The 15,289-nt window shown below is 34.6% G+C and overlaps 1 protein-coding gene across 2 annotated transcripts; it reads right to left on the reverse strand.

Moving 5' to 3' along the window:
• Positions 1 to 3,322: 3,322 nt before the first annotated feature.
• LOC112515442 (ribosome biogenesis protein WDR12 homolog) lies at positions 3,323 to 14,208 on the reverse strand. 2 transcript variants are annotated; one of them, XM_025122270.1, is made up of 14 exons: positions 13,954 to 14,208; positions 12,750 to 12,850; positions 11,498 to 11,601; positions 11,203 to 11,238; positions 11,012 to 11,097; positions 10,339 to 10,406; positions 10,152 to 10,259; positions 9,733 to 9,855; positions 7,353 to 7,496; positions 6,647 to 6,755; positions 6,319 to 6,455; positions 4,686 to 4,721; positions 4,488 to 4,588; positions 3,323 to 3,609 (listed from the first exon to the last, which is right to left on the reverse strand). In XM_025122270.1, exons 1-13 carry the CDS (start codon positions 14,114 to 14,116, stop codon positions 4,496 to 4,498), a joined length of 1,308 nt encoding a protein of 435 aa, XP_024978038.1. In that variant the 5' UTR covers positions 14,117 to 14,208; the 3' UTR covers positions 3,323 to 3,609; positions 4,488 to 4,495. The 2 variants fall into 2 exon arrangements, with proteins under 2 accessions (XP_024978038.1, XP_024978037.1); XM_025122269.1 differs by having other exon boundaries at positions 3,323 to 3,627.
• Between the last annotated feature and the right edge of the window lie 1,081 nt (positions 14,209 to 15,289).

The following is a 15,289-nucleotide window of genomic DNA, read 5'->3' on the forward strand; positions in this document are numbered from 1 at the left end:
TGAAAATTATGTTAAAAATGTTAAATCAACGTAATCACATTCATTTAAATTATTATTTAAGATGTGCATTTTATACCAATTGGTTATCTACACATAAGGATGGTGATTTGCCCTGACCCAGTGAGGATCCCGCTCACGCGACCCAAACGGGGGATTCCCCTAAAACGATAACTAGAGATCCCTGGTAGACTCAAACCGGGGCCGAGAGTTGTTACTCAAACCGAGGTTGGGGCTGGGGATCGCCGGTAAACTCAAATTAATGGATATTCTTCATGGGGTTTGACAGGGGGTTTAACTGAGGACGAGATGTCAATCCCCGTACCTACCGAATATCGGGAGCTGTTACTAAAAACCGGAGTCGGGATTACAAAACCCGACCCGTCCTCAGCCCGTTGCCATGTCTACCGACAAGATAACGTGAAACATAATTTTTTTCATTGACCAGGAACAAAAAATAATTACAACTGCTTTGAATTTTTTTTTTCAAATTATATTTAAATATTATCAAATCTTTTTTTTTTCTTGGTAATTATTTTTGGAATATTTTATTAACATTAAATTGAATATTAAATTATGTATATTTATTTAATTATTTTAAAGATATAAAAGTGTTTAGTGCTTCCTTCCCATGAACTTGGACCCAATTGTGTGGATAAAATGACCAAATTGGTATTTTATTTTTAAAATATTTTATAATTTAAAAATCGATTTTATAAACTATAAAAATAATAATTATATCATATTTAATTATGACAATCGTCTGTTTCTATTTCTCACGTTTTATATATATTTGGTGCAAAAAAAAATGTGACAGTGTAATAAATATGTTTATTTTGTTTTTACCAGCAAAATAATTATAAATACATATGTAATTCATATAAATCAATTTCAACCGTACATTTATTCTAATAAATATTTAGTTTCATAAATATCTCAATTGTTTTCTAATCTAAATGTTGAATATAATTAGGGCAATTGTATGAAAAAATAACGTACTTTAACTTGATTCTTATTTTAGGCAACGTACTTATAAAACTTCCATTTTGGTATCTAAGATATAAAATTTTAAGTATCCGGGTAAGCAGTTGAAGCATTAACCGGTTATCATGTTGATGTGACGAGTGATGTGGTATCTAACTCAATATTATTTGCTGGCGTGGTTAGTGACATGGAATCTAAAATTAGTTTTCAACCGGTTACCTGTGTACTTAAATGTTTAAAACTTTACATCTTAGATACCAAAATAGAAGTTTTGAATTTACGTTACCCAAAATTGGAATCAAGTTAAATTACGTTACTTTTTCATGCAATTTACCCATATAATTAATGTATTCTAACCATTTTTTATAATACATTATCATAATAAAGGAACCATCATCATTTCCAAAAATATTTCAATTGATTTGTATGAATGACATTATCTGTATTTGAAACATTCTCTAAGATAATATGATACAACTGATATAATTAATAAATTATGCATAATATATATATATATATATATATATAAAAAGGGTTTTCCGTTTGATTTCTATTTTGAAAAATATGTATTTAAAAGAAACTTTTAACGATTTGGAATTTAAAGTTGTTCATTTTTAGGATTCGCCGGTAGCCATCACGACAACACGAAAAAGGGAGGGACGCCTTTTCTTTTCCTTTTTTTAAGAATAAAATTTCAGTTGACACCGTACAAAAAGACGATTTTTGAGTCCAAGTAACTATCGTTTGAATCGGTGTCACTTTTAGTACATAGTTTACTGGTTGCTATCGATCTCTTTCCCTTGAGCTTGACGTTGATTCTTTAAAGTTATCTTCTTCAAGTTGGAGAAACGACTCTCACTCAACAAATGAAAGGGAACGTCGTGTGATTATGGGATTACTCACTGTTTACGAGTCATTTACCAAACGCTTACTTGGACAAGTGCTTTTTGCCGACAAAATTCAACATTATGACTTATTTACTGGTAAGATTTTAGTCCACTAAAAGGATGTCATGTGTCACAATTTACTCGGTAAATGCTGACCATGGTAAGAATTGTCGCCCTGACTTACTAAGTAAGACTCTCGGTCATCGCCTTCACTTTTACCAGCTAAGATTCTTGGTCTTTGTCACTTAATCCGGTAAGGTAATATGATTTGGTAAGTGCTTACACGTGTAAGTGTTTGGTAAACAACCCCCTTAATCTTCTCGTGTTTCATGTTTCTGGCCTAAAGTAATGAGAAAATGGCTTCTAACTAGGGTTGCACATGGGCTGGGTTGGCCGAAGAAAGGCATTTGAAATTTTGAACAATCCAATCCAATGTTTGCGGTTTGAAAAATCTCAACTCAACCCAATCCAAGCAAGATTACAATCCAACCCAACCTAAATTGTGTCGTGTTGGGTTGCGTTGATCGCCTGAGACTTTGTTACATCATTTTACAATCTAGCTAAGCGTTTTTGTTTAAATGAAAAGCAAATGAGAACATACAAAAAAGGTAACAAACTCAAAAAAAATCGAACGTTCATGTAAATAAGAAAGTTGCAGGTTGGTTTAAAGTTACATATATTAATCATTGACTTAATAATCATATTAAATCCATAGTATAAAAAGACACCTGGTTCATTGGGTTGGGTTAGGTTCAAATTACCCTAACCCAATTCTAACCAAAATAGATGCAGTTTGATCAAATTTGTATCGATTATACATCGAGTTACCTCCGATTGAGTTCTTTTTGGGTTTTTCGGGTTGGGTTGGCCAGATTGGTTGGTTTTTTAAGCACCCCTACGTCTCCATTTTACTCGGTTGAGAAGTAGATATACCCTCGAGAGGTGGTTGGGCGTCTCTCGAAATAAGCCTTAGAAGCTTATTGGAACGCTTTACAAGCTACTTTTTTGTTCAACCAAACAACGCTTTTGAAATAATCTAAAAAATAAGTTAGGGGCCGTTTACCAAACGCTTATCCGGGTAAATGCTTACCAAGTCACGTTAACTTACCGGATGAATATGGTAAGGACCAAGAGTCTTACCCGGCAAGTGAGAGCGACGATTCTTACCACGGAAAGCACTTACCGGGTAAATTGTTGCATACGATATCGTTTTGGTGGAATAAAATCTTACCCGGTAAGTAAATAATAGAGGCTAATTTTACCAGTAAGCACTTACCGGGTAAGTGTTTGGTAAACGGCCTCTAAGTTTATGTTTATCAAACATAACCTAACAATTAGCTTATCAACCACCATCTAACTTATAAGTTACTTAACCAAACATATCCTCATACGATCAACTAGTTTGTCAAGCGTAAGTGCATAAGCACAACTAGCTTTCGACACTCGAACCACGTAATCAAAAACAGTACCCTTGCCACAACGATTCCGATCGCAAATAAGCTCTAGTCATATTACAAAAAGACCATATTACCCCCAAAAATACTTCCATCACAATAGAAAACATCAAAATTTTCTCATAAAGTGTTGAAAGATACAATGTTTTGATTTTATGCATTCTATGATAAGAAAATGGTACAAAAATTGCATCACAACTTCCTTACTAACCCGCATGAAACCAGCGTAGAATCCGTTCAATCACTTTGATTAAAGGATAGAAACTGTCAAACCCGCTTTCAAAAACCTGCATTTGCCTTCGTCACTGTATGGAGTATTATGTCGTATTAATACAGATGTTAAATTTGTTATTCAGATACCTAAAATACATTTAACATAATGACTAAAAAAGAGAAAAGAACTTGTTCGTTCATCGTTACAAAAAAAAAGCGATATCAATTTGGACCCAGCGTATGCACATACGTTACTGGTTAATGGATATTCAAGACCATTAACGAAAAGTCAAAACACCTGTTTAGATGTTGTAACTTTCATGGGAGCTTTGCTTTCAAACATTTTTCACTGAACAAAATCGGTTTTATAGGTGACAATACGTTTAAATGTCCTAATATACTGCTTTATAGAACCTGCGTTTATCAGACCAAACAATTGTGTGTACTATGTATAAGTTTTACCATTGGTTTATAAAATGTTTTTGAACGTCCTAACAAGTTTTTTAGAACACTTTTGTGTGTCATATTAGCTCTTTTATAAGACATTTTTCCAAATAATGTCATAAAAAGACTAATAAAACGCTTTATTTCAAAAGTGTCCAAAAAGCCTTGTTTGACGCCCAAAAATGTCCCGTCAACTTATTGTAACACGTTTACATATGACACAGAGTTGTTTATCCTATAAAGCAATCAATTAGAACAATTAGAACAATCAGACATATTTGACGTCCTTATAAGACCAATTTTGTTGCAGTGCGTCTACAACTATATGTCGAGTCAAAATTTTGCAATTTTTCTGGTAGCAATAGACTTCAATAAAGCTAGACAATTTTCTAAGTTTACCCGAAAAAAGGAAACATCTATAATCAATACGAGACATGCCAAAATGAAAGTAGATCGATAATTTAAAAAAAAACCAAAAGAATTCATCAATTTAGCCGAGATCACACACCTTCGTAATTATGGGATAGAAATTTCGGAAGAAACCCGTAGCTTTGAGTCTGCTCCTCCGCTTACCACACTATCTCCTTTCCACCAATCAGCACATAGTACCTGCGGATTTTGAAAAAAATACCAAAATGTTATGCGATTTAATGGATGTAATTGCTGAAAAATAAATAAAAATTGTGCAAGATTTAAGAACGAATACCTTGTCCTCATGTGAGTCAATTATAGCCAATGGCCACTGCAACAAGAAGTAAAGGTCATCAGATCAAAAGCGTGCATATTATTTCGTTTAAATCAAGTGAACGGCTTTTCAAACCAGTGTATTTGGCTTTTTATCCAAGGCAAACCGTTTTACTTGCAAAAAGTGCAAGAATAAACACCAACTTTCTAAGAACTGATTTTCAAGAACTGTTAGGCTGTCTTTGGTACATGGGATAGAACAGGACCGGACAAAACTCAATATTCCACATTTGGCGCGACATGGGACATGATAAGAGCTCACTGTCCCACATTTGGTGCGACATGAGACAGGGATGAGGTGGGACAGCGTGGGACGGAAAAGGTTTTTTCTTAGATGGGACAAGAATGAGACAAACTAAAATATTACTAACCAACCCTGGTTTTAGTAATCACCACTAATAGTTGTGGCCGCCGCCGCCATCGGTAGCCACCGTCGGCAACCTCCCCCTCATCCACCACCTCCACAACCACCACCGTCCATTGCCACTACCACCGTTGGCCACCTTCACCTCTCTTCTACTACAACCACCTCCTCCACCACCTCCATAACCATCGTCGGCCACTGACCACCACTGTCCATCACCACCACCACGACCACCGTTGGCCACCGACCAACACCGTTCACCGCCACCACCATGGGCCACCTCACATCCACCATAAACACTATCGGCTACCAGTATTTACCATATTCATGTCCTTTCACAACCACAACCGTCCATCTCCACCTCCGCTAGTATCGTCGGCCACCACCACCATAACCACCTACCTCCCCCACAACTCTCGACCGCCACCACCACCACCACTATCATCATCTTCACGTCCTCCACAACCACTATCGTCCACCAACTACCAATGTTTCTACCTCTACAACCATTGTTGTTGCAACAATCTTTACCGTGCCTTCACCAATTGATATGAATCTTCCAAACCAAATAAAACATAATTTCCTTCATATGAATTGGGTTTTTTCAAAATACCATCACTTATATAAAAATTCCATTCAAATTTGGTACTATTTTATATTTATGAACATGAAAATTGTGTAAAAATGTTTATAAATTAAATTATTTACTTTATTTGTGTTAATTATAACTATTATATGATTTATAAAATCATAAAATAACTTTTGAAGGCAACTTATCTAACTCTGTCCTACCCCGTCCTAGTTGTACCAAACACCATACACACACTTGTTTTGTCCAGTCCTACCCTCTTGTCCTGTCCAGTCTTGTCTAATTATCTTTGTGTACCAAACGCTACCTTAGAAAACGGGCTTGGACAACCATTGTTGAAAAAAACCCTTTAGAAGCCCACTTGGAAGACGGGGCCAGGCAACGATTTTTTTCCCAGACAGGCCCATTAAGATCATTATAATTAATTAATTTTATATATAACAATACTTTACTACTACTTTATTAAAAAACTTTATGGGCTGGACTCCCCCTACTGAGTACCAAGTTACTATATTTTTTTTTTCCTTTTCACAAGAATGAAAGTGGTCAATTGCAACAAAAAGACAAGTACAATGGTTCAAATGTCGATCTTGCTTTAAATTAATGGTAGATAAGAAACACGAAGAAGTAGAAAGTAAATACCGCAGTTCTCAAGTCCCATAGCATCACTTTCCCATCATAAGATGCAGAAAGCAAATGAAACCAAGACCGGCTGTGCCACTTGCATGCCGTTATCCAGGATGTGTGCGATGAGAATTGGAAGCTAGGAGCCAGAGTTCCTGAAATATTTGTTAGAACAAATGGAGGGTTAAAATCAACATATTTATGAGTAAAAATGGAATTCTTTTTATATAAATTCAACATTATAATATTCTAAGGGGTAAAATAGACAATTACACACACATTTGTAAGTTCACAAAAACAAATAGTTTTATTGATTCTACTTTCAGACTTCAACATCACTGCTTACCTGGTTTACGAGGATCCCAGATCCTAAGGATGGGATCAGAGCCGCCACCAGCAATGAGAGCAGAACTTTCACCTCCAACATCAATGCAGTTAATCACTTTCCCACAAAACTATATGTGTAGTAAGGATGTCTTTAGTCAGAACTCATGAAAATATTCAGATAAAATTCGTTCAACCTTTTTCAACATTTTTGCAATGGATTTATATGGTGCAAGAACAAAAAGATGTGAATATAGATCCCATTTAGTTGATGCAAGAAAAACCATAATAGAGCCCACAATATGCAAAATGGAGAAAAATACTTTAAACAAATAGCTTACCAAAAAAAATTCTTTTTTAATCCATCAACAAACTGATCTCTCTAAATGAGTTGAACTCACATGTTAAAGAATGTAGATATTCAGTAATGAGGGTTTCTCCAAAATGATTGCCCTTTAGTGTTTCTTTCTTGTATAAATGTATATGTGGTACTTGGAGAGTGGGAGTGGGTGGAAAGGATAGTGTTAGCTTAAAGGCACGAAAACCAAGCCAAACCAAACGAACCCAATATATCCCACCTGGCGGTGTCGTAGTGAAGTATAGGGAGGGTAAGATGTACTCAGACCTAACCCATACCCAAAGAGTAGAGTAGTAGTGGTTGTTTCAGTGAAGACTAAATTTTGTAAATAAATATATTGCTAAGATAAGATGAAACCAGTTTAACATACCATGTTTAATGTATCTTTTCCTGTCTCAACGTCCCATCTTCTAAACGAGTGATCCCATGATGCAGAATAAATGGTTCCATGTTCAGGCCAAACAACCGAAGATACACATTGTGTATGGCCAACAAGTGTAGATACAGCCTCTCCCTGCATGCATGAAAATTTTTAAACGAGAAAGAATAAACCAGTAAGCAAGAAAATGTAACTAAAAGCATTTGTATGTATCTATTTATTCTATTCTAGGTTTATCTATAAAGTTACCCATCACCAATTTTCAAGCTACATATAGAAGCTTAGGGGACGTTTACTAAGAAAATTGGGTAAGTGCTGATTGAGTAAGATGCTCTGACCGGGAAAGCAAGCCTATACACTAAGGTAAGCAACATTTGTTGGTCAGAAAACGTTAGTAAAAAACATTCTCTCTTACCCACTCTTACCCAGTAAGAGGCTATAAGCACCAAGTAAACAACCCCTTAATCTTAGATCAGTGGTCCAACCAATAATTTAGAAAATTGAGATAATAATAGTAGTAATTAATTTAATTGTAAATTATGATAATTAGCTAACCAAATTTTGTCAGCCAAGAACCTCCCTAAACCGCCAAACACTAGATAGACAGACGGTTGTGTTCTTGAACAAACAAATATTCTTATTTTTATGCTAAAAACCTAGAATGATGATGGAAAACAGTGAATTTGATCAAGAGTCTTCATCTTGGCCAGAAACCTTTTGCAACCATCAAAGAACAAGGAAAACAAATAACTCCTTTGGTTCTTTAACAGAAATTTGTGCTAGATCCTGGTGACCGTATGATCACAGCTAGAGAATAACAAATTTCTCAATATGTATTCATTGGGATTTTGACTTATGGTTGGAAACATATAACGAAATGGAGCTAGAAACATTACAGACAACAGGACTTGATCTGCATACAGAGTTGATCAGGTTTTGGTTTACTCCCTCCCTCCCAAAAAAGCATCTACATTTCAATTTTATATGAAAGCCTTTCATTTGCTTCTCTTTGATGGAAGTTTGATTTTATTCGATCGATCCCAGAATTAGCTCTATCCCACCTCCAATCAGGGGCCCAAACGAAACAGCACTGAAGGGTCTTCAATTAAAGCTTCGCCAGTACTGATGTCTTTACCTTCAAAAGGCTGAGGCCCCGGACCAACGAAAAGGCAGTGTCCACTTTCGAAAGTAAGTAGCTACTTTCCAATTCTATCCTTAATTATGAGATGGAGAAGATCATCACTCACTCTATTATTAAGGGTAAATTTGTCATTTTAGATGATTTAAAAGTGTGATGATTAAACATTTCTAAAATTGTATGCCTTTTTCATTATGGACATTTATTTTGGAATGGAGGGAGTACTAAAATTTACGTTTCAACCATTGCTCTTCTCAAAGATACAAACAAAGCAGATTTTAACATTTTCAGAAGCAATGCTCCTGAACTTGGGAAAATGAAATGATTGATTAACTGAAAAATGAGATTTTATAGATGTATAAATAAAAACAAAAATTTAGCATGAGTTCAGAATGATAAATAAACATAAGTCCTTGCGACAAGTTAGAGCATCTCCAACAGATTCTCCAAAAAAATTCCAAACTTAAGAATCAAAGTTCAAAATCTATAAAAAAATTGCATTCAACTCCAACAGTTTCTCCATTTTGGAGATTACATCAACTATATTATTATAATATGCCATATATTTAACAATATATTAATTCTCTCTCCTAAACATTTAATTTCAAAGTTTCTTATTGGTGAGAGTATAATAAAAAATATTTCTCCCTCACAGTAATAATCATATTTTGGGAGTTCTCCAAATATTGGGAATTTCACTCTTGCTCTCTCATTTTGGAGAAAGGCTTTGGAGAATTTGTTGTAGCAAAAAACTTGCCCAAAATCTCCATTCTCTCCAATTTGGAGAATCTGTTAGAGCATCTCCAACAAATTCTCCAAAATGGAGAATCAAAACTCAAAATCTCCAGGAAAAGATTAGGTTCATCTCCAACTGTTTCTCTATTTTGGAGATTACAATGTTATTTATATCATTAAAATATTGAATACAATTCATAAATATTATTTCTCTCTACTAAACATTTAACTTCAAGAATTCTCATTGGTAGGAAGAATACAAAATTATTTCTCTTTCCTAAATAATCATTTTTGGAGAAATCTCCAAATTTGGAGATTTTCATCATCTCTCTCCTACTTTCTCCATTTCGCATAAGGTTTTGATGAATCTGTGGGAGCAAAAACCCCAAAATCTCCATTTTAGAGAATGTGTTGGAGATGCTCTTAGAATCAACATATAAATTAAAGTCGTGAAAAGCACATGAAACAAGTGATCACCAAATATGGTCGATGAAATACCTCTGATTGAGCTTCTTCTTCCTTGTTGCCTTTTTTCCTTTTCTTCGTTGACACAATATCTCCTCCATCATTAGACTCTGTCTGCCACAAGTTGATTCTACAATCCCAAGAACCAGAACATACCTGTAAAATACGAATGTAGACCATTGAAGACGGAAAAAAAAACCCCGAAAGGATAAATATTTAGTATAAATAGGGAAGATGTAGATGGTGTAGGGCGTGCAGAAAATTAGTGGGCTGTATATGGGGGAGCTCTAGCCTCTCGAATGCTAGTATGTACTTAGTTTTCCTTGTTAATTGAAGCATCTTACAGTGGCCTTATCACTTGGTTTTTATTTCAATTGTTTAATCGAAATATTTTAACTATTTTCCGTATACAGATGATATATACTTCAAAACAAAAAGACGGAGACAAGCACCATATCACCAGTAGGCTGTGCTGCAAGACTTTGCACAGAAGCAGTATGCCCACGAAGAGTTCTAAAAGCTCTAATTTTCATGTCCTCCGCTGAAGGCTCTGCATCAAACTTCAAGATGGAAGCATCATTTTAGAGTTGTTAATTCCACGTAGTCATGTTTTAAATGAGAACAGCTATGTAAATTTACCTTCCAGAGTTTCACAGTCTTGTCTTTTGAGCCAGTGGCGACAACCAAATTGGTGTCATTCTCATTATCTTCAGATTCAGCAAGCAATAATCAGAAGACAAACAACATACTTGATAAAAATGGCAGACTTATTGATGGAAAATTCAACTTCTAGATTGCAATGATTTAAAGTTAATATAAGTAATCATTTGACTAACTACATTAGATTTGCACCAAATGTTATCCCAAGACCCAGCATCAAACAAGTTTGGTTGTGTGAAATTATAGATAAAGGGCAATTTGTTTAGATGGAATCTGTTCAACTGAGCATTTAATAGTAATTTGTAATTGCATGTAATAATCCGATCAAAAATCATTTATATTCATCAAGTACATGATACTCTCTCCATCTCAAAATAATTGTCCATATTTATATTTTAGTTTGTCCCAAAATAAGTGGCCACTTTCAAAAGTAAGTACCTAATCCAATTCTACCCTTAATCATGAAATCGAGAATTTCATTACTCCTATTATTAACGTTAAAATTGTCATTTAGTTTACTAAAAAGTGTAACAATTACACATTTCAAAAACTGTGTGCCTTTTTCATTGTGGGCATTTATTTTGGGACGGAGGAAGTATAAAAAGATGATATATTTGCAAATCAATGTTGAAGAGAGCACTTGCTATCATACCTTGTGCCTTCACGACACGAACCGATGTAATTGCATCATTGTGCCCCTCCAAAATATGTGTACAAACTCCAGCAGCTTTCCATATCCTAAAATGTATATACAAAGTAACATACACTTTTTATTGCATGTTATTTTCATGGAGAAAAAAAAAGCCCGGTGCATAGAGTCTGTTGGAACATTTATGTCATTACCTTCCTAATCCATCATAGCAACCTGTCAAAATGAACCTGCCCAATGAAACAAATTTAAACAGTTTTCAGTAAAGACAATTTTACCAACATGGCAAGATCCAGAGGTCCGCTACACCTAGAGAATTTATCATTTGCACACCCAAAAACAACTTTCTAAAACCTTTCAATCTTATAAACAATCATTTTCACACCCACTTCATGAATTTGTATACTGAGATGACAGAAGAAAATATTGTTTCGACAAAAAATAGGAAGATCAAAATGGAAGTTTATTGCTACAAGTGAACAGGCTTACCGGTTTGAACCATCAACTGCACTGACCCAATCATCATGTAATGAAGGATCTTCTTCCTTTCGTGGAGCTACAGCTTTTATGTATTCAATTTCTAGGGTTTTCTCCTGTTGTTGAACAGATGTTGCAGTCAGGTATCATAAGACGAATATGGGATGAGAAAGTAGAAGATCAATGGCATCTCTTAAATATGTATTTTGACATTCCATCCTTTAATATCTCTTCTGTTAGAACTTCAAATTTTATTTAGATGCTAAATGAATGATAACATATGGTCTGATTGCTATTCATAAAAAAATTCAATGGATGATTCCTGTGGGAACAAAATGAGCGATGTACGCTTTTTGTATTTTCGTTCATCTTGTATGTTAGGTTCAACTACGAAAAGGATAATCCATGAGAGCTATATAGGATGTGCAATGAACCACTAAAAAATCTATAATATAGACAAGGATGATGCCCAGAAGATGTAGTAAATTAATCGAGTTGCATTTTTTGGTAATAATGGTGTTCGGGCCAACTTGTGAGCACCTCGACTAACCCCACGGGGTCTTGAAGATAACAGCCAAAAAAAATCCTCAATGGCCCTGAGAATACTCAAACCGGCAACCTATGGGGAGGAGCCCGAGGTCTAGCCTTTATTTGTCGGTTCAGCTTGCCCTCAAGGTTAATCAAGTCATCAATTTAATTTACTTTTTGAAGGTTATGCCTAATAACGTTCTTGAGGCGGCACCTTTTAGCCCCTGGAAGATGTGTACACCCTGGTGGCCAAAGGCGGTGAGGCATACGCCTCTGTTTAATGTCTCCGTCCTGATCTTTTTATTACAGGGACTGAAAACCTAAAAAGTTGTACTTTTTTAGTTTTTTATTTGAAAACCCAAAAGGAGAGCTGTTTTCTAAGTAGAAAACAAAATTGGTTCTTTCTTCTACACAACATATATTTAGTATATATATATATTGTGTGTGTATTAATGTATTGTATTATGGTCATATGGGATTACGTTGTACATGTTAATAATGTTTCAAATATCATTTACTTTCCGCCTCCAGCATTGTTCAACTACATCAAGGGGAAAAAGCACAATAATTTAATGAAAATAACAAGATAAGCACCCCACGCACAGTCACTAAGGTCAGTTGAGTTGCACATCATGGGATCCAAAAACACTACAAAACTTCCCCAGTTCATTAGAAACCAAACAGATAAATCATAACAACACGTGTTAGAAGTTAGATGAGCTGAGTAAAAGTATACCGCTGAGATGCCCTTTGCAAGAAGAAAGTCTTCAAGTGACATCCTCACCAACTCACCATCAATAAGGAAATCAAATGGTTCAGGTTTCCAATCATCATTTCCTAGTAAAAATAAGGTTAGATGACATACAAGTCCATGCTAATCTAATTACATACAGTGTTCCTATTTTTGGAGCCTGATATGTAAACTTGATCTTTCAATATGCAAAAATATAAAATGTATAGCTTTAAATCTATGTCATTTAAAGCTACAAAAACAAGCTCATAAAGACCTATTCACCTAGTCAGTAACGACTTATAACAATAAAAAGGTTAATTTTACAGTACAGGCCATCAAAGCCTCGAGAAACATTATGACATAATCATATTAAACATGACATAAAGGCCTGTTTACATGTTTAATTGTTCAAACAGTTCATTTATCTCCGTCCATGCTAATATAAAACAAGTCTCTTGTGACTTGCATAAATGATAGTCTTCCACATTCCCATTATAATTCATGAGTAACCATTAACCAGTTTCATACCCCCTTTTATATAAACAGGCATATGTTCCTTCGTCGGTTGTTAAGGCCTTGAGGGCATTATAGCACTACAACAAAATTGGCCTTATAGGATGCCAAGTATGCTTAAATGTCCTAAGAGACTCACTTAAGTTTTAAAGATCAAACAATTGGACGTCTTATGTAGTGTTTACAATAAGTTGATAGGGCGTTCTTACAAAGTCTAACAAGTATATTATAACATTTTTTAAACTGCTTATTAGTCTTTTTTATATGACATTACTTGGAAGAAAAATGTCTTATAAAAACAAAGACAAATGTCCTATAAAAAAACTAATAGAACACTTTGAACAAAAAGCTAATGGTGTCCTAATTTGTTCGAATAGTTCTAACATCCTACTGTAACACCTTTTTATATGATACACAAGTGTTTGGTCCAGTAAACTTCCTATAAAGCTGTCTATTAGAACATCTAGACATGTTTCGCTGTCTTATTTTGTTAAAGTGTACTGTGTACATAATAAGCCCATCGCAATCCAGTTTATTTGACTATGTAAAAAGCAAGTAGCACCAAGAGCTCTAGGTTTCAAGATCAAATAAGACATCTTCATTTCTATAAACTAATTTCCAGTATCCTGAAACCCCATTATCTCATTTGACCAAAAAAAAAAAGAATCACAAATATAGTGTAAAGAAGAATAACCTGATTGAAGAAGGTTGTTAACCACAGCAGATAGCCCCATTCTGGTAAGGTTAGAAGGAAGCGCAATGGACGTCGTTGGAGCTTTAAACGGCGGCTGAAGCTTCGTAAAAAACCGCACTTGAACTCTTCGTAAAACATCTTCAACATCTCCATCGATGTCCATCTTCGATACAATCAAATATCCAATTACCTCCAAGAACTGGGGAGAATTCGGCGCAGGAAAAGGAAGAAAACTAGGGTTTAAAGAAATGAAGAAGAAAAACCAACACAGGCTCCAAACGTTTTATCAGGGTTTTAGTAATTAGCAGGTGATTTTCTTTTACCAATTTACAGTTTTTGCTTTTTCTTTCGAAGAATTACAAAATATACCCCTAACATCAAATTTTCTGACTTTTTAAGCCAGTCATTTAAAAAAAAAAAATTTCATTTACTCTTCGGGGTTGTTTGTTTACCTCTTAATAGTTTCATTAAGAGATGAATCTTGTTTGGCAAAAAAAATTCTGCCTCTTAATGATTCTAAAATCCTCTGAATAGTTTTGTATCATGTATCTCCCTTAACCATTAAGAGCCTTAATTTCATTGTACACAATTACCAAACAATTATATTATATTTTATTTTGCACTATATCATGAGAGCTGCTTAATCATTCTGACCACTTAATTATTCAGCACCAAATCATTCAGCAATTGTCAAACAGCCCATTTTTCTTTCCAAATAAATTAGATTATGTTTTATTCAAATTTTGGTGGAAAACAATATTCGTTTGAAAGATTTTTTCATAAGTGGAAAACAAACATGTTTTTTCATTAGGAATGACACGTTCGAGAAAAACCTAATTGGCTAAAGCTTATTGAACAAGTCGTTGCTTATATCATTAAGTCGCTATCAAATAATCATATATAACTGACTAAATAAGTTGTAAGTCTCATTAAGCTTATTAAGTTGTTAACAAACAGACCCTTAATTGGTTTTTCAAAGTTGTGAGTTCCGTTAAACAACTAACAACCAGACCCATAATCTTTCCACTCTCGAGCCATAGCAAAAGTTTACACATATCTTACTCTTATTATTTACATCATGATAAAAATATAATGAATTTATTTGATTTTGTTTAATTACAAATCTTGGTCTCATTTGGCTTCTTGTTGATAAGTTTGTTGTTGACACCTGACATGTTTTTTGATAAATTTTTAAAAATAAACTAGCGTATAATAGAAAGACATGTCCTGCTGCTCTTAAAAGAAATGGTGATTCTATTTATTTTGTTAACCGTTGGTGTCCAAACCAGCTTGTATGCCCACTGACTGATCCCATAGACCTTGCAAGACTCGAACC

This window comes from Cynara cardunculus (assembly GCF_001531365.2).
Source record: "Cynara cardunculus var. scolymus isolate 2C chromosome LG 7, CcrdV1, whole genome shotgun sequence".
NCBI classification, from domain to species: Eukaryota; Viridiplantae; Streptophyta; class Magnoliopsida; order Asterales; family Asteraceae; genus Cynara; species Cynara cardunculus.

Coding starts and splice junctions, on each gene's coding strand:
- LOC112515442 (XM_025122270.1), bottom strand. CDS start 14,116: ATGGACATCGATGGAGATGTTGAAGATGTTTTACGAAGAGTTCAAGTG. Junction 11,602..12,749: donor TTGCAAAGGGCATCTCAGCG/GTATACTTTTAC, acceptor GTTCAACAACAG/GAGAAAACCCTAGAAATTGA. Junction 9,856..10,151: donor CACAGCCTACTGGTGATATG/GTGCTTGTCTCC, acceptor CGTATTTTACAG/GTATGTTCTGGTTCTTGGGA.